Below are 19,654 nucleotides of genomic sequence, written 5' to 3'. Positions count from 1 at the left end.
GCACCTCCTGCACACCTGGGCACCCCCTGCACACCTGGGCACACCTGGGGTCACTGCACACCTGAGCCGTGGGCACAGCTGGGCACAGCTCGGCACAGCCTCAACACCTGGGCACACCTGGATTCACCCTCAACACCTGGGCCCACTCTGCACACCTGGGCACACCTGGGCACACCTGGGCACACTCTGCACACCTGGGCACACCTGGGCACACCTGGGCACACCTGGGCCCACTATGCACACCTGGGCACACCTGGGCACACCTGGGCACACCGGGCCCCTCCCCATCCCCTCCCCCACACCTGGGCCCCCCGCGGTGCCCCCCCCCTCCCCCCGTGGAGCCCCGCGTGCCCCGAGTGGGCGTGGCCTCCTCCCCTGCCCCCCCCCTCCCCCACCCCGCTGCCCTCACAGCGGCCCCGGGAGCTCCCGGGGGGTTCCCGAGGGGATCCCGGTGATTCCCGGGATGTTCCCGGTGCTCCCGGAGCGGTTCCCGTTACCGGCTCAGCGGCGCGGAGCCTCCCAGAAATCCTCGGCCATGGCGGGGCCGGGCCCGACCCCCGCGGGGGCTCCGGTGGGGCCGGGCCGGGCCGGGCCGGGCGGGAGCGGCGGGAGCGGCGGCGGCGGCGGCGCAAGATGGCGGCGGGGCGGGGCCAATGACGTCAGAGCGAGGGGCGGGGCGATGCGCGGGAAGGGGGCGGGGCTAAGCGGAGAGTGACGTTAGGGTGAGGGGAGGTGCGGTAGAACTGTAGGGGCGGGGCTAAGCGGTGGGTGACGTCATTGTAAGGCGGGACAACGCGCTGGAGGGGCGGGGCTAAGTGAGGAGTGACGTCAGCATAAAGAGTGAGGAAAATAGAGGGGCTTAAAAGGGGGCGGGGCTTATGAGGACACGCCCCCTGGGCCAGGAGGGGTCTCGGGGGGTGGGGTCTGTTTGGGACACGCCCCCAAACTCCCTAGCAGGGAAATGGGGGTGGGGATTCCCTTCGGGGAACCCCCCAGCCCCAGTGACGTCACAGCTGGGCTGGGGACCCCTCCCCCCAACTCCTTCTATGCCCCTCCCCCACCCCACTGACCACGCCCCTCAGAGGGAGGGGGCGGGGCCAGCCCCACAGAGGCTCCGCCCCCTTTTTTGGGACTCCATGGTTACTCTGGGTTTACTCCGCAGCATGGTCTGAGGTTACTCCAGAGCTACTCAAGCGTTACTCAGGGCTCACTCAGAGCTTACCCAGGGGTTACTCCAGCCTCAGAATGGGGTGTTCCAGTGGGTCCTTGAGGTTACTCAGGGGTTACTCTGAGCTTACCCACATGTTGCTCCAGGTATTCCAGGGTTACTCTGGGTACTCCAGAGTTATTCCAGGTACTCCAGGGTTACTCCCAGACCCCTCCCCCTGCTTACAGGGCTCTCACAGTTTACTCATAAACTACTCTGGGGTTACTCCAAGCTTCCTCTGTGTGCCACACCCCTCCCCCACTTCACCTTTACACACACGTTGCTCCAAGGTGTAAAAAATCCACTTTACTCCAGGTTTACACACACAAGCTACTCCAAAATGTAAAACCTCCACTTTACTTTGGCTTTACACACAGGTTACTCCAAGATATAAAAACTCTACTTTACTTCAGATTTACCCCCAGGTGTAAAAATCTTTGCATTACTCCAAGTTTCCTCCCAGGCGTAAAACTCCACTCAAAGTTTTCTTCCAGGTGTAACAGCTCCGATTAACTCCAGGTTTACACCCAGGATACTCCCGGGTGTAAAATCTCCACATTACTCCGGGTGTACTCCAGGTTTACACCCAGCCGAGGGGGCGGGGCCGGCGCGGCGTCCGTCAGGGGTCAGAGGTCACGGGGGGCTCCTGCAGCCCCTGCAGCTCCCGCAGGCCCTGGGGGAGGGGCAGAGCAATGTGGGCGTGGCCAGCAGGTGCAGGGGCGTGGCCAGCAGGTGCAGGGGCGTGGCCAGGGGAGGGGGCGGGGTTACCTCCAGCACCAGCCGGATGTGGGCGCGGATCTTGGCCCCGTCGCGCGTCAGGGAATCGCTGAGCCTGAAAGGGGCGGGGCTTGAGAGGGAGCGGCTTTGATAGGAAGGGTGGGGTCTCCTGAGTGGGCGTGGCCTGATGATTGGCAGGAGGAGGCCACACCTTTTCTTATTATGATGAGAAGGAATGCACACTCCTTTTATGGTGTGGGCGTGGCTTAGGTAGTGGTGGGCGTGGTCTAATGAATGGCACTCCTTTTTTGGTCATGCCATGCACATGGGATGTGATCTCCTTTTATGGTATGGGGGTGTGGCCAAAGGGGGCGTGGCTCGCCCATCTGGAGCTGCCTGTGGCCCCAGGTGAGCACAAAGGGGTGTGGCTTAAGTGGGTGTGGTCCAAAGGGGCGTGGCCACCTCCTCCCACCCCAAACACAGCAGAAATGTGGGTGTGGCCCTGCAAAGGGGCGTGACCTACATGGGTGTGGTCCCAAAGGGGCGTGGCCACCTCCCGCCACCCCAAACACAGCAGAAATGTGGGTGTGGCTCTGCAAAGGGGCGTCACCTATATGGGTGTGGTCCCAAAGGGGCGTGGTCACCTCCTCCCACCCAAATACAGCAAGAACAGGGCTTTGCACGGTGGGCGTGGCTTCCCCGGAGGGCGTGGCCTAATTGTGTGAGGTCTCAACAAAGGGGCGTGGCCTGTGCTCGTGTGGGCGTGGCCAAGGCAGAACGACCAAGGGTCAATACCCAGCACTACCGGACATGTCTGGGGGATGTGGGTGTGACCAGGGGGGCGTGTCCAGGCGATGTGGGCGTGGCCAGTGGGCGTGGCCAGGCTGCCTCACCTCTGCAGGAGGGAACTGCGGCGCTCCAGGTGCCGAAGGGCCTCGGGCAGCGTCAGCTCCGCGAAGAACCCGAACCCCAGAGCCACGAACACGCGCCGGGGGTCCGGGCTGGGGGCACGGGGACAGCAAAAACGGCGTCAGGGATGGTCCTGAGGGGGCTTTGGGGGGGTCTGAGGGGGTTTGAGGGTGGTCTGAGGAGGTTTTGGGAGGTTTGAAGGGGTTTTAGGGGTGTCTGAGGGGATGTTTAGGGGGTCTGAGGGGGTTTGAGGGTGGTCTGAGGAGGTTTTGGGAGGTTTGAAGGGGTTTTAGGGGTGTCTGAGGGGACGTTTTGGGGGTTCTGAGAAAGTTTCTGGGGGGTCTGAGGGGGTTTAAGGGGGGGTCTGAGGGGATGTTTAGGGGGTCTGAAGGGGTCTTAGGAGGTTTTGGGGGGGTTTGAAGAGATTTTGAGGGTCTGAAGAGGTTTTATGGGGTGTCCTGGGGGTCGTAGAGTCTCAGGGGAATTTAATTTAGGTGATTTATGGGATCCCCAGGGGGATTTGGGGGGCTCAAAGGGAATTTTTCAGGGGAGTTTGGAGTCCCAAAGTTTCCCAGGTTGGTCCTGGAGAGTTCTGGGGTCACTCAGGGGAGTTTTGGGATCCCTGCAGCAGTCAAGGGGTGATTTTTGGGGGGTTTGAGGAGGTTTTGAGGGTTCTGAGGAAGTTTTAGGGGGATCTGAAGAAGTTTTGGAAGGTCTGAGGAGGTTTTAGGGGTGTCTGAGGACGTTTTGGGTGGTCAGTAGAGGTTTTAGGGGGATCTGGGGGGGTTTTTTGGGCTGCCTGAGGAGGGTTTTGGGGGATCTGAAGGGGTTTTACGGGGGTCTGAGAAGGTTTTTGGGGTCCCATCTCCACTCACACTTCGGCACTGACGAAGAAATTGCAGCCGAGATCCACCTGGGTGCGCAGGGGGGCGGCGGCATCCTGGGGACCCCAAAAACCCCCCGGGGAACCCCGAGGTCACACAGAGACTCCAAAGTACCCCAGGGACCCCCATAGACCCCCAGGCACCCCCAAACCCCTCCAGACCCCCACAAATCCAATGCAAGTCCCATCAAACAATCCCCAAGTCTCTCCAGAGACCCCCAATTACTCCCCCGAGTCCCCCCAAAACCTCCCACAAGACCCCCAAATCTCCCCAAAATCCCCCCAAATCCCACCTAAACCGCCCACAAGACCCCAAATATCCCCCACATACCCCCAAAAACTCTGTCACGCAATCCCCAAACCCCCCAAATCCTTCCAAATCCCACCTAACACCCCCTCTGACCCCCAATTATCTCCAAATCCACCCAAACACCCCCAAATCCCCCCAAAACTCCATAACCACATCACCAAAACCCCCCAAAATCCCCCAAAATCGCCCCCAAATCCTCCCATGAGACCTCCAAACACCCTCAAATCCCACCCAAGCGCCCCCTTGAGACCCCCAAACCCCCCCGAAATCTCCCCCCAAATTCCCCAAGCCTCCCAAAAACCCTCCAAGAGACCCCCAAATCTCCCCCCAAACCCCCTCCAGCCCCCCTAATTCCCCTCCAACCCCTTCCCTCCCCCCTCCCCAGCCCTGACCACGCCCCCTCCGTTAAGCCCCGCCCACGGCCACGCCCCCCGCGCACCTGCAGGCGGCTGAGGGCGGAGCGGAGCTGCAGCACCTGCGCCTGCTGCTCGAAGACGGCGTCGCGCTGCTCCTGCACCCGCCTGCGGGGGGCGCTGTCAGGGGGCGGGGCCTGCCCGGGGGGCGGGGCCTCGCGGGGAATGGGCGTGGCCACGACACGGGGTCGCTATGTGGTGCAGGGGGTGTGGTCTGAAAATGGGCGTGGCCTCAGCGTGGGTGGGCGTGGTAACAGTGTGCGGGTATTATGAAAGGTGCGTTGAGAAGGGGGCGTGGCCATAAAATAGGCGTGGCCACATAGTGAATGGGCGTGGTGTAACGATGACATGAATGGGCGTGGCCACAACAGTCACTGAGCTGAGGGGGCGTGGCCTCAGGGTGGATGGGCGTGGCTGCACCATGGTGGCCATGCAAATGGGGCGTGGTCTGGAAATGGGCGTGGCCTCACAGTAGATGGGCGTGGTTAAAAGGGGGTATTGAAAAGGGGGCGTGGCCAAAACCCGGGGGTTTTAAAAGTTAATGGGCGTGTCCACACGGCACGGCTGTGGAGGGGGCGTGGCCTCGGTGTAAAAGGGCGTGACCATAGCACACCATTATTATGCGGAGAGGAAGGGGGCGTGGTCACGAAATAGGCGTGGTCTCATAATGAATGGGCGTGGCTGCAGCACCATCATTATGTGGAGGAGAGGTTAAAGTGGAGGGGGCGTGGCCATGAAAGGGGCGTGGTCTCGCTATGAATGAGTCTGGCCACAACACGCGGTTGTTATGTGCGGGCAAAAGGGGCGTGGTCAAGGAGTGGGCGTGGCCACAACACGCAACCATCATGCGGAGGCGGGGTCTAAACAGAGGAGGCGTGGCCATAGCGCAGAGGGGAGGGCCGGGCTGTCGCGTGGGCGGGGTTTCTGTCGCGATATGATGTCGCCTACCTCAGGTCTCGCTGCAGGACGTCGCTGACGAACGCCTCGTAGCGCTGCGCCTTCTCCGCCGCCGCCATGCCGCCTCTGACGTCATCGCCGGAACTGCGTCATCACCGCGCTGCCGCCTGTAGGGCGCCCCCTGGCGGGCCGGAGGTCCGAGCTCCGTCCATCCCTCCCCACCCCGCCTCTATCGCGGTCGCATGTCGCGACATGCCCGCGCTCTGTCGGCGATCAAACCTTCCCGCGCGCAGAGTGCGGCCGGAACCCTAACCCTAACCCCCCCCAGCCCGTACCTGGCCCAGGTGAGCCCAGGCGTGTCCTGGATGTCCCCAGGTGTGCCCAGGTGTGCCCCAGGTGTGTCCTGGATGTCCCCAGGTGTGCCCAGGGGTCCTCAGATGAGCCCCAGGTGTGTTCCAGGTGTGCCCAGGTGTCTCCCCAAGTGTGTCGCAGCTGTCCCCAAGTGTCCCAGGTGTCCCCAGGAGAGTCCCAGGTGCGTCCCAGCTGTCCCCAGCTGTGCCCAGGTGTCTTCCAGGTGTCCCCCAACTGCCCCCAGATGTCCCCAATGTGCTCCAGGTGTGCCCAGGTGTCCCCCAGGTCTCTCCCAGGTGTGCCCAGGCTACCCCCAGGTGCCACAGCTGTCCCCCAGGTCCCTCCCAGTAGTCCCCAGGTGTCCCCAAGTGTGGCCCAGGTGTCCCCAGGTGTCCCCCAGGTGTGCTCCAGTTGTCCCCAGGTCCCTCCCAGGTGTCCCCAGGTGTGCCCTCGGTGTGTCCCCACCCCCCAGTTGTCTCCAGGTCTCTCCAGGTTTGTCTCAAGTGTCCCCCAGGTCCATCCCAGGTGTCCCCAGGTGTCCCCAGGTGTCCCCAGGTGCCTCCCCCCAATTTTGGGAGGGGTCCCACCCCCCCATCCCCACCCCCCCCATCAGCAGCACCCAGCGCCAGCAGCTCAGGGATTTATTGACCCCCGCCCACCGGGGCGAAGGGGGCGGGGCTAAGCAGGGTGTGTCCGACAAAGGGGGCGTGGTCAAGCGGGGGGGGCGGGGCTTACACACTCACGAGCGCACACTGAGAGCACAGAGCAGTGGGGGGGAGGGGAGCGCCGGGGGGATTTGGGGGGGTCCCGAACCACCGGGACCCCACCCAGGCAGATTTGGGGGGGTCCCGAACACCCGGGACCCCACCCAGGGTGGAGTTGGGGGGTCCCGGGTGGATTTTGGGGGGTCTTGAACTCCAGGGACCCCTGCCCAAGGTGGATTTGGGGGGTCCTGGGTGGATTTTGGGGGGTCTTGAACTCCAGGGACCCCACCCAGAGAAGATTTGGGGGGTCCCGGGTGGATTTTGGGGGGTCTTGAACTCCAGGGACCCCTCCCCAAGGTGGATTTTGGGGGGTCCCGGGTGGATTTTGGGGGGTCTTGAACTCCAGGGAACCCTCCCCATGTTGGATTTGGGGGGTCCCGGGTGGATTTTGGGGGGTCTTGAACTCCAGGGACCCCTCCCCAAGGTGGATTTGGGGGGTCCCGGGTGGATTTTGGGGGGTCTTGAACTCCAGGGGACCCCTCCCCATGTTGGATTTGGGGGGGTCCCGGGTGGATTTGGGGGAGTCCCGAACACCCAGGACCCCACCCAGGGCGGATTTGGGGGGTCCCAAACCACTGGGACCCCTCCCCAAGGTGGATTTGGGGGGGTCCCGGGTGGATTTAGGGGGGTCTTGAACTCCAGGGACCCCTCCCCAGGGTGGATTTGGGGGGGTCTTGAACTCCAGGGACCCCTCCCCAAGGTGGAGTTGGGGGGTCCCGGGTGGATTTTGGGGCACCCCAGGGGGTTTTGGGGTGCATTCTCAGGGGTCCCGGGCACCCAAAGCCCCCCATTTGTGGGGCGGCAAAGCGGGGATGGATTTGGGGGTGTCCTCAGGGGGGATTCTGGGGTGACCCCAGGGGTCATTTTGGCGAACTCTGGGGGGGATTTGGGGGCACCCCTTGGGAAGTTTTGGGGTCTCCCGAGGGGGATTTTGGGGTGACCCTGGGGGCGTCCCCATGGCAGTGTTGAGGGGGTTTTGGGATGTGCCCGGGGGATTTTTGGGGTGTCCACAGGGAGATTTGGGGGGCCCCGGAAGGGATTTTTAGGGTGTCTCCAAGAGGTTTTTGGGGTACCCCCCATAGTGGGATTTTGAAGTGCCCCCGGGTGGGTTTTTGGGGTCTCCCCAGGAAGGTTTCTGGGGCTCCCCCAGTAGGATTTTTGGGGTGTCCCCAGGAGGTTTTTGGGGCTCCCCCAGGAGGATTTTTGGGGTGTCCCCAGGGAGGTTTTGGGGCTCCCCCAGTAGGATTTTTGGGGTGTCCCCAGGGAGGTTTTTGGGGCTCCCCAGTAGGATTTTTGTGGTGTCCCCGTCGGTATTTTGGGGCTCCCCCAGTAGGATTTTTGGGGTGTCCCCAGGAGGTTTTCGGGGCTCCCCCAGGACGGTTTTTTGGGGTGTCCCCAGGGAGGTTTTTGGGGTGTCCCCCAGTAGGATTTTTGGGGTGTCCCCAGGAGGTTTTTGGGGCTCCCCCAGGACAGTTTTTTGGGGTGTCCCCAGGAGGTTTTTGGGGTGTCCCCGCTGGTATTTCAGAGTGTCCCCTGGCAGGTTTTTGGTGGCATTTTGGGGGGATTTTTGGGCTGCCCCGTTGATATTTTGGGGCTCCCCAGGTGCGTTTTTGGGGTGTCCCCATAAGGGTTTTTGGGGTACCCCCAGGGGCGTTTTTGAGGTGTCCCGGGGGGGGGTTTTGGGACACCCCCATTGGTATTTTGGGGTGCCCGTGGGGGAATTTTTGGGGCTCCACATTGGTAATTTGGGGTACCCTCGTTGGAGTTTTGGGGCATCCCCAGGGGGTTTTTGGGGGTACCCTCGTTGGAATTTTGGGACTCTCCAGGAGGTTTTTGGGGCGCCCTGGGTGCATTTTTGAGGCACCTCCCAGGTGTGTTTCGGGGTGCCCTCAGTGGGATTTTTGGGGTACCCTCAGTGGGATTTTTGGGATACCCTCAGTGGGATTTTTGGGGTACCCTCAGTGGGATTTTCAGGGTACCCTCAGTGGGATTTTTGGGGTGCCCTCAGTGGGATTTTCGGGGTGCCCACAGTGGGATTTTCAGGGTACCCTCAGTGGGATTTTCGGGGTGCCCACAGTGGAATTTTTTGGTACCCTCAGTGGGATTTTCGGGGTGCCCACAGTGGGATTTTTGGGGTGTCCTCAGTGGGATTTTCGGGGTGCCCTCAGTGGGATTTTCGGGGTGCCCACAGTGGGATTTTCGGGGTGCCCTCAGTGGGATTTTCGGGGTGCCCACAGTGGGATTTTCGGGGTGCCCCGTTGGTATTTTGGGGCTCCCGTTGGTGTTTTGGGGCTCAGTCGGAGAAGAGGCTGGCGAAGCTCTGCCGCAGCGCCCGCAGGCTCTCGGGGGGCCCTGCTCGGGGGCGGGGCTGCGGAATTTGGGGGTTCAGGGGGAAGCCCAGGGGGCGGAGCCTCACCCCTCCCCCACAGGGGGCGGGGCTTAGCCCCCTACCCCCCCCTCCAGAGACCCCCCCGACTTACCTGGGGGGAGGGGCGGAGCCGGGTTTGGGGGCCAGGATGGGTTTGGGGGCAATGGGCGGGGCCTGGGGGCGGGGCTGGCGCGTGGTGGGCGGGGCCTGCGGGCCGGGGGGGCGGGGCGTGGCGGAGGAGGGCGGGGCTTGGGGGCGGGGCTGGGGAACGGAGGGGGAGCGCTGGAGGCGGGGCTGGGGGGAGGTGGGTGGGGCTTGGGGGCGGGGCTGGGGTGAGGTAGCTGGAGCTTGGGGGCGGGGCTGAGCGGCTGAGGTGGGCGGGGCTTGGGGGCGGGGCTGAGGAGCTGAGGTGGGCGGGGCTTGGGGGCGGGGTTGTGAAGTGGGTGGGGCTTGGGGCCTTGGCTGGGGGGACACAGCCGGGCCGGGTGGGCGGGGCTGAGGAGCTGAGGTGGGCGGGGCTTGAGGGCGGGGTTGGGATACGGGAGCGATTTGTGGGCGTGGCTGCGGGGATGTGGGCGGGGCTTGTGGGCGGGGCTGTGGGCTGGGTGGGCGAGGCTGAGGCGCCGAGGCGGCCAGAGGTGGGCGGGGCTGCGAAGTGGGCGGGGCTTGTGGGTGTGGCTGTGGGGAGCTGGGTGGGGTTTGTGGGCGTGGCTGAGCCGGGCTGGGCGGGGTTTGTGGGCGTGGCTGCGGGGAGGTTGGGCGGGGCTGGGGCGTGGCCGTTGGGGTTTGGGGGCGGGGCTGTGCAGCGAGTGGGCGGGGCTGGGCGGGACCTCGTGGCTGGGCAGGGCCTGGCTGGGCAGGGCGTGGTGAAGCTCCGCCCATTTGTGGGCGTGGCTGCCCCTGCGGCTGTGGGCGGGGCTGGGCGGGGCCAGACGGAGGCGGAGCACCTGGAGGGAAGAGAAACAGCGGAGGGGGCGGGGCTTGAGGCGGGTAAGGTCCCAATTTGGGGCAAAATCCCCCAATTTTGGGGGCGCAGGAGCAGATTTGGGGTGTCCCAGGGGAGGGAGGGGCTCCCAAAATTTGGGTGTCTGGAGCAATTTTTAGGAATTAATTTAAACTTAGCAAATTTCAGGATTTGGGTCAAATTTAAGGAGGATTTCTGGGAAACCCCAAATTTTTCCAAGTCCCACTTTGGGGAAAACTTTCCCCTTCTGAGCAAAAGCAGATCCCTCAAATTTCAGGATACAAATCCCGAAATTCCGCATTTTTGGAGGCTCCCGAAATTTTTTCGGGGTCACTCACCCTGGGGCTGGGGTCTCTGCTGGGGGGGGGTCCCCGGCCGGGGGGTCCCCGATGTCACCGACACCTGCACAAAAGGAGGGGGGGGGGGGTGGGGTTTCAATTTTGGGGGTTCCGGGAAGCACCTGGAGGACGGGGGGGGGGGGGGGGGGGGGGGGAGGGGCGGTTACCTGTGGGCGTGGCCGGGCGGGGGAGGGGCTGCGGGGGCGGGGCAGCTCCTCCCTCATCCGCTCCAGCACCAACTCCACGATCTGCGCCTGGTCCTCGGCCGCGCCCGGGCCCAGCAGGGGCAGCCACGAGCCCAGAACCTGCAGGTGGGCACAGGTGGGCACAGGTGGGCACAGGTGGGCATGGCTCAGGTGTGGGCGGGGCTCAGGTGTGGGGGGAAGGTGAGGGATGGGGACAGGGTGAGCAATGGAGCCCTCAGAGGGAGGTGCAGGTGGTCAGGAGAGGTGCAAGGGTGGGGGGGAACCAGGGCTTAAGGGGGGAATGGGTGACTCAGGTGTGCCCCAGGTGTGCTCCAGTTGTGCCCACCTGTGCCCAGCTGTGCTCATGTGTGCCCCAGGTGTCTCAGATGCGCTCTATGTGCGTCCCAGGAGTTACCCAGGTGTGCCCCAGTGTGTCCAGGTGTGCCTCAGGTGCCCCAGGTATGCCAGGTGTCCTCCAGGTGTGTCCCGGCTGTGCCCAGGTGTTCTCCAGGTGTGTCCCATGTGTCTCAGGTGTCCACCAGGCGTGCCCTGCATGTCTCAGGTGTGCCCCAAATGTGCCCAGGTGTCCCCAGCTGTCCCCCAGGTGTGCCCAGGTGTGCCGAGGTATGCCCCGTGTGTCTCAGGTGTCCGCCAGGTGTGTCCCAGGTGCCCTATGTGTGCCCAGCTGTGACCCAGCTTTGGCCCAGGTGTGTCCCAGGTATGCCCCGGGTGTCCCAGGTTTCCCCCAGGTGTCCCCCAGGTATGTCCCAGCTGTGCCCAGGTGTTCCCCAGGTGTGCCCAGGGGTGCCCAACCATGCCCAGGTGTTCCCCAGGTGTGCCCAGGTGTTCCCCAGGTATGTCCCAGCTGTGCCCAGGTGTTCCCCAGGTGTTCCCCAGGTGTCCCCCAGGTATGTGCCAGCTGTGCCCAGGTGTGCCCAGGTGTTCCCCAGGTGTGCCCAGGTGTGCCCAGGTGTTCCCCAGGTGTGCCCAGCCGTGCCCAGCCGTGCCCAGGTGTTCCGGGTACCTGCACGATCTGCTCCTGCCCGTCGGGGCCCCTCAGCGCCTCCACCCCGCAGATGTCGACGCCCCCGAAGAGGCCGGCGCAGGCGTCGACCCACGCCCGGTGCCTGCCGAGGGGCGGGGCTCAGCGGCCACGCCCACCGCCGCGGCCACGCCCCTTCGCATTGCCCACACCCGCTCGGGCCGGACAGAGCGCCACCCAAAGCCCCGCCCCTTTCTGAATGGCCACGCCCACAAAAAAAAAAGCCCACTGGTCACACCCCTTTTGGTGGCCACACCCATCTAAGCCACGCCCCCTTCCCACATAGCCCCAACCCTCCCATAATAACCCTGCCCCTCCCTGCATAGCCCCGCCCCTTCTCTCCTAGCCACACCCCCTTCGTGCCAGCCACACCCCTTCCTGCATAGCCACACCTTTTTTCTCATAGCCCCGCCCCTTCTCTGCTAGCCACACCCCCTTCGTGCCAGCCCCACCCCCTTCCTGCATAGCCACACCTTTTTTCTCATAGCCCCGCCCCTTCTCTCCTAGCCACACCCCCTTCGTGCCAGCCCCACCCCCTTCCTGCATAGCCACCCCCCATTTCTCATAGCCACGCCCCTCCATGCATAGCCACACCCCTTTCTTTAAAGCCCCACCCCTGCCGCATAACCACGCCCCTCCTCTCCTAGCCCCGCCTCATTGCTGCCCACCCCCCGCCTAAGCCCCGCCCCCAAAGCCACGCCCCTCTTAGCCCCGCCCCCTTGCACTCACCTGGGGCTGAGCGCGACCGGCTCCACCTGCGGCCCCTCCCCCGCCGTGTCCCCGCCCCCCAGGGACCACCTGGGGAGACACCGGGGTCAGCTGGGCCCCGCCCCATTCACACAGGCCCCGCCCATTCACAGACCACGCCCCCCCGGCTGAGGCCCCGCCCCATTCACACAGGCCCCGCCCATTCACAGACCACGCCCCCCAGGCTGAGGCCCCGCCCCATTCACACAGGCCCCGCCCATTCACAGACCACGCCCCCCAGGCTGAGGCCCCGCCCCCACTGCCACAGGCCCCGCCCATTCACAGACCACGCCCCCCCAGGCTGAGGCCTCGCCCATTCCTGCAGACCCCACCCCAGAGCACATCAGACCCCGCCCCAAACCCTGAGCCACGCCCAGACCCCGCCCTCAGAACAAAGCCACGCCTCCCGTGGTAGCCACGCCCCCACAGGTTGAACCCTCCCAGTTCCTCCCATTTCGTCCCAGTCGGTCTCAGTTCCCTCCCAGTCCCCCCCAGTCTCTCCCAGTGCTCCCAGTTTCCCCCAGTGCTCCCCCAGTCCATCCCAGTCCATCCCAGTCCATCCCAGTCCCCCCAGTCTCACCGCAGTGCTCTGTACTGGTCCCCCCAGTGTTCCCAATCCCATTCCCAGTCCATCCCAGTCCCATTCCCAGTGCTCCCAGTCCCTCCCAGTCCATCCCAGTCCCTCCCAGTTTCCCCAGTCTCACCGCAGGGCCCTGTACTGGTCCCCCCAGTCCCTCCCAGTCCCTCCCAGTGTTCCCAGTCCCTCCCAGTTTCCCCAGTCTCACCGCAGGGCCCTGTACTGGTCCCCCCAGTGCTCCCAGTCCCTCCCAGTCCCTCCCAGTCCCCCCAGTCTCACCGCAGGGCCCTGTACTGGTCCCCATCAGTCCATCCCAGTCCCATTCCCAGTGCTCCCAGTGTTCCCAGTCCCTCCCAGTCCCTCCCAGTGTTCCCAGTCCCATTCCCAGTGCTCCCAGTGCTCCCAGTCCCTCCCAGTGTTCCCAGTCCCCCCAGTCTCACCGCAGGGCCCTGTACTGGTCCCCGATCCTCTGCACCCGCAGTTTCTCGGTTCCCACGGGGCCCCCCCGCAGCAGCGCCCCCGCCCGGGCCCCGCCCATGGCAGCGGCCACCGCGCCCAGCACCGGCGGGGAGCCCACGCGCACCTGGGCAGGTGAGGGACAGAGGGGACAGGTGAGGGACAGGGGACAGGTGAGGGACAGGTGACATGGGGACAGCACCGGCGGGGAGCCCACGCGCACCTGGGCAGGGGGGACAGGTAAGGGACAGGTGAGGGACAGGTGACAGCACCTGCGGGGAGCCCACGCGCACCTGGGCAGGTGAGGGACAGAGGGGACAGGTGAGACAGGGACAGGTGAGGGACAGGTGACATGGGGACACATCCCCAGCACCTGCGGGGAGCCCACGCGCACCTGGACAGGTGAGATGGGGACAGGTGAGATGGAGATAGGTGACATGGGGACAGGTGAAACAGGACAGGTGACATGGGGACAGCACCTGCGGGGAGCCCACGCGCACCTGGACAGGTGAGACAGGGACAGGTGAGGGACAGGTGAGGGACGGCTGAGGTGGGACACATTGAACCACACCCACACTGAGCCACACCCACATTGAACCACACCCACAATGAGCGACAGCCACACCCTGCTGGCCACGCCCACATCGAACCACACCCTGTTGGCCACACCCACATTGAACCACACCCACATTGAACCACTGCCACACCCTGCTGGCCACGCCCACATTGAACCACACCCTGCTGGCCACGCCCACATTGAGCCACACCCACATTGAGCCACACCCACATTGAACCACACCCACATTGAACCACTGCCACACCCTGCTGGCCACGCCCACATTGAACCACACCCTGCTGGCCACGCCCACATTGAGCCACACCCTGCTGGCCACGCCCACATTGAGCCACACCCACAGAGATCCACGCCCATCTCAGGCCACACCCACCTCAGACCACGCCCACCCCAGGCCCCGCCCCACTCACCTGTCCCACCCCGGCGGGGGCGGGGCTGAGCGTCACCGTCATGGGGAAGGTGGGGGCGGTGAGCTGGGGACACCAGTGACACCAGTTAGAGACCAGTTAGAAACCAGTTAGAGACCAGTGACACCAGTTAGAGACCAGTTAGAAACCAGTTAGAGACCAGTGACACCAGTGACACCAGTTAGACACCAGTGACACCAGTGACACCAGTTAGACCAGTGACACCAGTGACACCAGTGACACCAGTTAGAAACCAGTGACACCAGTTAGAGACCAGTAACTCCAGTTACCGACCAGTGACACCAGTTAGAGACCAGTTAGAGACCAGTTAGAGACCAGTGACACCAGTGACACCAGTTAGAGACCAGTTAGAGACCAGTGACACCAGTTAGAGACCAGTAACTCCAGTTACCGACCAGTGACACCAGTGACACCAGTTAGAGACCAGTAACTCCAGTTACCGACCAGTGACACCAGTTAGACACCAGTGACGCCATTCCCAGTCCCTCCCAGTCCCTCCCAGTCCCTCCCAGTCCCTCCCAGTGCTCCCAGTGCTCACCAGTCCCCGGGGCCGGTTGCAGAAGCGCTGGGGCACCAGTGGAAAGGCCTCATGGCCCAGTTCCCGCTGCAGCCGAGCCAACTGGGCAAACTGGGAGCAACTGGGAATGTCAGGGGCCGGCCCAGAGCCCTCCCAGTGCTCCCAGTCTGGCCCAGCACCGCTCCCAGTTCATTCCACACCCTCCCAGTGCTCCCAGTCTGGCCCAGCACCGCTCCCAGTTCATTCCGCGCCCTCCCAGTGCTCCCAGTCTGGCCCAGCACCGCTCCCAGTTCATTCTGCGCCCTCCCAGTGTCTCCCAAATCCCCTCCCAGTGCTCCCAGTCCCTCCCAGTGCCCCCAGTTCCCTCTCCCAGTCCCCCCAGTCCTTCCCAGTCCCTCCCAGTCTCCCCATTCCCCCTCCCAGTGCCCTCCCCGCTGCCCCCAGTCCCTCCCAGTCATTCCCAGTCCCTCCCAGTCCCCCCAAAACCCCTCCCAGGCCCCCAAAACCCCCTCCCAGTCTCCCCATTCCCCCTCCCAGTCCCTCCCAGTGCTCCCAGTTCCCCTCCCAGTCCCTCCCAGTTGCTCCCAGTCCATCCCAGTGCTCTCCAACCCCCTCCCAGTCATTCCCAGTCCCTCCCAGTGCTCCCAGTTCCCCTCCCAGTGCTCCCATTCCCCCTCCCAGTCACTCCCAGTTGCTCCCAGTCCATCCCAGTCCCTCCCAATCCCCTCCAGTCGCTCCCAGTCCCTCCCAGTCCCCCCAAATCCCATCCCAGTGACCCCCATTCCCCCTCCCAGTTCCCTCCCAGTTCCCTCCCAGTTGCTCCCAGTCCATCCCAGTCCTCTCCAATCCCCTCCCAGTCCCTCCCAGTCCCTCCCAGTCCCTCCCAGTGCTCCCAGTCCCTCCCAGTACTCACCAGGCAGGGCTGGTGGCTGAAGCCGTACAGGGCGGGGATGGGGTCGCTGCCCGGGACCCCCCCCCCCCAGGTGCAATCCCACCAGCAGCCGCCGGGGGGCGCCCCCCGCGCCGCCCTCGGGCTCCTCCCGCACCAGCACAAAATCGGGGCGCACCTTCCTGGGGGGGGGGGAACACAAAAAGTGGGGGTCAAGGGGTCCCCAAATCCCCCCAGAGCCCCCAGAATCACAAACACCAAAAACGACAAAAAATTTAAAAAAGATCCGTGCAAAAATGAGGGGTTTTTCTCGAAAATTTTTGGTTTTTCAACCTAAATTTGAGGGGCGAAGTCCTCTCGCCGCACCCCAAAATTTGGAATTTGTGCCCCAAATCCCAAACCCTAAAATCCCCCCCCCCAAAAAAAAAAAAACCCTTAGATTTTTTTCCAAAAAATTTTGGGGTGTTTTACCCCGAAATTTGAGGGGTGAAGTGCTCTCGCCGCACCCCAAAATTTGGAATTTTGTGCCCCAAATCCCCTCCTAAATCCCAAACCCTAAAATCCCCCCCCCAAAAAAAAAAAAAACTTAGATTTTTTTCCAAAATATTTTGGGGTTTTTACCCTAAATTGGAGGGTAAAAATCCAACCCTGCACCCCAAAATTTGGAATTTGTGCCCCAAATCCCCTCCTAAATCCCACACCCTAAAATCCCCCCCCAAAAAAAAAAAACTTAGATTTTTTTCCAAAAAATGTTGGGGTTTTACCCTAAATTGGAGGGTAAAAATCCAACCCTGCACCCCAAAATTTGGAATTTGTGCCCCAAATCCCCTCCTAAATCCCAAACCCTAAAATCCCCCTCCCAAATTTCAGCCCCAAAAAGGAAAAGGGGACCCCAAATTCAGCCCCAAATTAAGGAAGGAACCCCAAAATTGAGGAGGGAACCCCAAATTCAGCCCCAAATTCAGGAAGAATCCCCAAATTCAGCCCCGAAAATGAGGAAGGAACCCCAAAATTAAGGAGGGAACCCCAAAATTCAGCCCCAAAATTGACGGGGGGACCCCAAATTCCACCCCGAAAGAAAGAGTGGACCCCAAATTCAGCTCCAAATTAAGGAAGAATCACCAAATTCAGCCCCAAATTAAGGAAGGAACCCCAAATTCAGCCCCAAACAGGAGGTGAGAACCCCCAAATGAAGGAGGAGATCCCAAATCCACCCCAAAATTGACGAGGGGACCCCAAATTCCACCCCAAAAGAAAGAGTGGACCCCAAATCTCAGCCCCAAATTAAGAAAGGGATGCCAAATTCAGCCCCAAATTAAGGAAGGAACCCCAAATTCAGCCCCGAAAATGAGGAAGGAACCCCAAAACGAAGGAGGGGGGACCCCAAATTCCCACCCCCAATTTCGGGGGGTCCCCGTTTTTACCTGGAGCCGCCCCGGGCGGGGTCGATGCTGACGCTGAGGGCGCCGTGGGTGGAGGCGGCCAAGGAGAGCTCCGAGAACTGGGCCTGGGGGACCCCAAAATCCAGGGGGGGGACACCCCAAAAACCGCCGGGGGGCCCCCCTCAACCTCCCTGGGACCCCTCAGTCCCGCCCCAAACCTGGCCAGGGCCCCGGATCGGGTTAAAAAAAGAGATTTTTTTAAGGAAAAATTCACAAAAAGGGGGGTTAAAATTCACTGAAATTCAGGAGGGCTCCCCCCGCCACCCCAAAATTTTGGTTTGTTCTGCCCCAGAATTTGTCCGAAACCCCCAAATTTTATGGAGGAATTGGAACCCAGACCCCCAAAATCTCCAGAGAACCCCAAAAATCTTTCAATGGAGTGAAATGAGAAAAGATTTTGGGGCACACCAGAATTTCCTTGAAGGGAGCCCAAAAATCTTTGAATTGAGATTTTGGGGCACCCCAAAGTTTCCCCTTAAAGGACCCTAAAATTTCTCTCGGGGACCCCAAAAATCTTTGAGTTGAGACAAGATTTTGGGGAACCCCAAAGTTTCCCTTGAGGGGTCCCAAAATTTCCCTCAGAGGACCCCAAAATTTCTCTCGGGGACCCCAAAGCTGAACCCCAAAACTGGGGAGGGATTGGGAGCTTCAGAGAACCCCAAAATTCGGGCCAGGCCCCCAAACCCAGGGAAATCCCAAATGCAGAACCCCCAAAATCTCCCAGGACTCCCCCCCCCAAAACCAACCCGGACCCCCAAATCGGGACCCCAAAATTTGGGGACCTCAAAGCATCGAAAGACCCCAAATTTTAGGGGTGACCCCAAATTTGGTGCATTGAAACCTGTGGGGGGGACCCCAAGTTTTTTTTTGAGAGACCCCAAATTTTTTTGAGAGACCCCAAATTTTTTTTAGGGGGTCCCAAAATCGGAGAGGGGAGGTCCCGAATTTTTAGGGGGGACCCCAAAATTGAAAAGTGGGGGGGATGGGGGTCCCCAAAACTCACCTGCTCCACCCTGAGCTCCACGTCCCCGTGCACGGATTTTCCTTTGAAGGGTTTCACCCTGGGGAGGGGGACCCCAAAATTGGAGAGACCGCCCCTCAAAATTCCCAAAATTCCCAAAAAAATTCCCAAAATCCCCACCCCCAAATTAATCCAAATCCCCCCACCCACCCAAATTAAAACTCCACAGGTGGCCCCAAAAATTTGAGATCCTCCCCCAAAAAATCTGAGACCCCCCCAAAATTTCTGAGACCCCCCCAAAAAATCTGAGACCCCCCCAAAAAAAAATCTGAGACCCCCCCCAAAAAATCTGAGACCCCCCAAAAAAAAATCTGAGACCCCCCCCAAAAAATCTGAGACCCCCCCAAAAAATCTGAGACCCCTCCCAAAATTTCTGAGACCCCCCCAAAAAATCTGAGACCCCTCCCAAAAAAAATCTGAGACCCCCCCAAAAAATCTGAGACCCCCCCAAAAAAATTTCTGAGACCCCCCCAAAAAATCTGAGACCCCCCCAAAAAAATCTGAGACCCCCCCCAAAAAATCTGAGACCCCCCAAAATTTCTGAGACCCCCCCCAAAAAATCTGAGACCCCTCCCCAAAAAATCTGAGACCCCCCCCAAAAAATTTCTGAGACCCCCCCCAAATAATCTGAGACCCCCCCAAAAAAAAATCTGAGTCCCCTCCCAAAAAAATCTGAGACCCCCCACCCTAAAATTTCAATCCCCCCAATCTGAGACCCCTCCCCAAATTCCCTCCCCCCCCAAAAAAAAAAAAAAAATGGAACTGGGGGGTCCCAAAGGAGATTTGGGGTGCCGGGGGGGGGGGCATTGGGGAGGGGTCCCAGGAGGGGAAATTGGGGGGGGTGGATTTGGGGGGTCCCCATTAGGGGAAATTGGGGGGGGGGTCCCATGTGGGGGATTTTAGGGGGGGTCCCATCAGTGGAATTTTGGGGGGGGGTTCCATGACTGGGGGAATTTGAGGGGGGGTCCCATGGCTGTAATTTGGGGGGGGTCCCATCACTGTAATTTGGGGGGGTCCCATTATTGTAATTTAGGGGGGGTCCCATGGCTGTAATTCGGGGGGGTGGTCCCACGGCTGTAATTTAGGGGGGGGTCCCATTACTGGGAATTTGAGGGAGGGTCTCATCATTGTAATTTAGGGGGGGGTCCCATCATTGTAATTTGGGGGGGTCCCATGTCTGTAATTTGGGGAGGGGTCCCCATCACGGTAATTTGAGGGGGGGTCCCCTGGCTGTAATTTGGGGAGGGGGTCCCATTACTGGGAATTTGAGGAGGGGTCCCATCACTGCAATTTAGGGGGGGTCCCACGTCTGTAATTTGGGGGGGGTCCAATCACTGTAATTCAGGGGGGGTCCCATTATTGTAATTTGGGGGGGGTCCCATTATTGTAATTTGAGGGGGGGGGGTCCCATCACTGTAATTTAGGGGGGGGGCCCCATGGCTGTAATGTGGGGGGGGGGGGAGGGCCCATGGCTGTAATTTGGGGGGGGTCCCACGGCTGTAATTTGGGGGGGGGTCCCATCACTGTAATTTGGGGCGGGGGGTCCCATAACTGGGAATTTCGGGGGGGGGTCCCATTATTGTAATTTGGGGGGGGGTCCCATCAATGTAATTTGGGGGGGTCCCATCACTGTAATTCAGGGGGGGGGGTCCCAA

General features: G+C 61.6%; 4 protein-coding genes across 11 annotated transcripts; all 4 read right to left on the bottom strand.

Annotated features, from left to right (window-relative positions):
- Positions 1-1,498: 1,498 nt before the first annotated feature.
- UXT (ubiquitously expressed prefoldin like chaperone) lies at positions 1,499-5,470 on the bottom strand. Its single transcript, XM_063183168.1, has 6 exons — positions 5,388-5,470; positions 4,466-4,547; positions 3,709-3,773; positions 2,818-2,925; positions 1,976-2,039; positions 1,499-1,880 (listed from the first exon to the last, which is right to left on the bottom strand). Exons 1-6 carry the CDS (start codon positions 5,453-5,455, stop codon positions 1,827-1,829), a joined length of 441 nt encoding a protein of 146 aa, XP_063039238.1. The 5' UTR covers positions 5,456-5,470; the 3' UTR covers positions 1,499-1,826.
- Positions 5,471-6,312: 842 nt separating this feature from the next.
- LOC134434520 (proline-rich protein 2-like) lies at positions 6,313-8,839 on the bottom strand. Of its 8 annotated transcripts, none has more exons than XM_063183175.1 (4): positions 7,947-8,839; positions 7,779-7,900; positions 7,690-7,734; positions 6,313-7,528 (listed from the first exon to the last, which is right to left on the bottom strand). In XM_063183175.1, the coding sequence occupies exons 1-4, from the start codon at positions 8,302-8,304 to the stop codon at positions 6,419-6,421; spliced, it is 1,635 nt and encodes a 544-aa protein (XP_063039245.1). In that variant the 5' UTR covers positions 8,305-8,839; the 3' UTR covers positions 6,313-6,418. The 8 variants fall into 8 exon arrangements, with proteins under 8 accessions (XP_063039245.1, XP_063039248.1, XP_063039250.1 ...); XM_063183178.1 differs by having other exon boundaries at positions 7,872-7,900; positions 7,947-8,838; XM_063183180.1 differs by having other exon boundaries at positions 7,779-7,807; positions 7,947-8,838.
- LOC134434519 (uncharacterized) lies at positions 8,745-10,084 on the bottom strand. The gene is made up of 3 exons (XM_063183172.1): positions 10,010-10,084; positions 8,932-9,766; positions 8,745-8,803 (listed from the first exon to the last, which is right to left on the bottom strand). Exons 1-3 carry the CDS (start codon positions 10,082-10,084, stop codon positions 8,745-8,747), a joined length of 969 nt encoding a protein of 322 aa, XP_063039242.1.
- Positions 9,738-18,034, bottom strand: LOC134434518 (synapsin-1-like). The gene is made up of 10 exons (XM_063183171.1): positions 17,982-18,034; positions 16,961-17,136; positions 15,561-15,718; positions 14,669-14,758; positions 14,113-14,175; positions 13,113-13,255; positions 12,078-12,146; positions 11,331-11,433; positions 10,289-10,426; positions 9,738-10,185 (listed from the first exon to the last, which is right to left on the bottom strand). Exons 5-10 carry the CDS (start codon positions 14,152-14,154, stop codon positions 10,114-10,116), a joined length of 567 nt encoding a protein of 188 aa, XP_063039241.1. The 5' UTR covers positions 14,155-14,175; positions 14,669-14,758; positions 15,561-15,718; positions 16,961-17,136; positions 17,982-18,034; the 3' UTR covers positions 9,738-10,113.
- Positions 18,035-19,654: the final 1,620 nt, after the last annotated feature.

Source organism: Melospiza melodia, unplaced genomic scaffold (assembly GCF_035770615.1).
Source record: "Melospiza melodia melodia isolate bMelMel2 unplaced genomic scaffold, bMelMel2.pri scaffold_370, whole genome shotgun sequence".
Classification (NCBI taxonomy): Eukaryota; Metazoa; Chordata; class Aves; order Passeriformes; family Passerellidae; genus Melospiza; species Melospiza melodia.
Note: the sequence above shows the minus strand (reverse complement) of the source record. Positions and strands in the feature narration are given on the sequence as shown.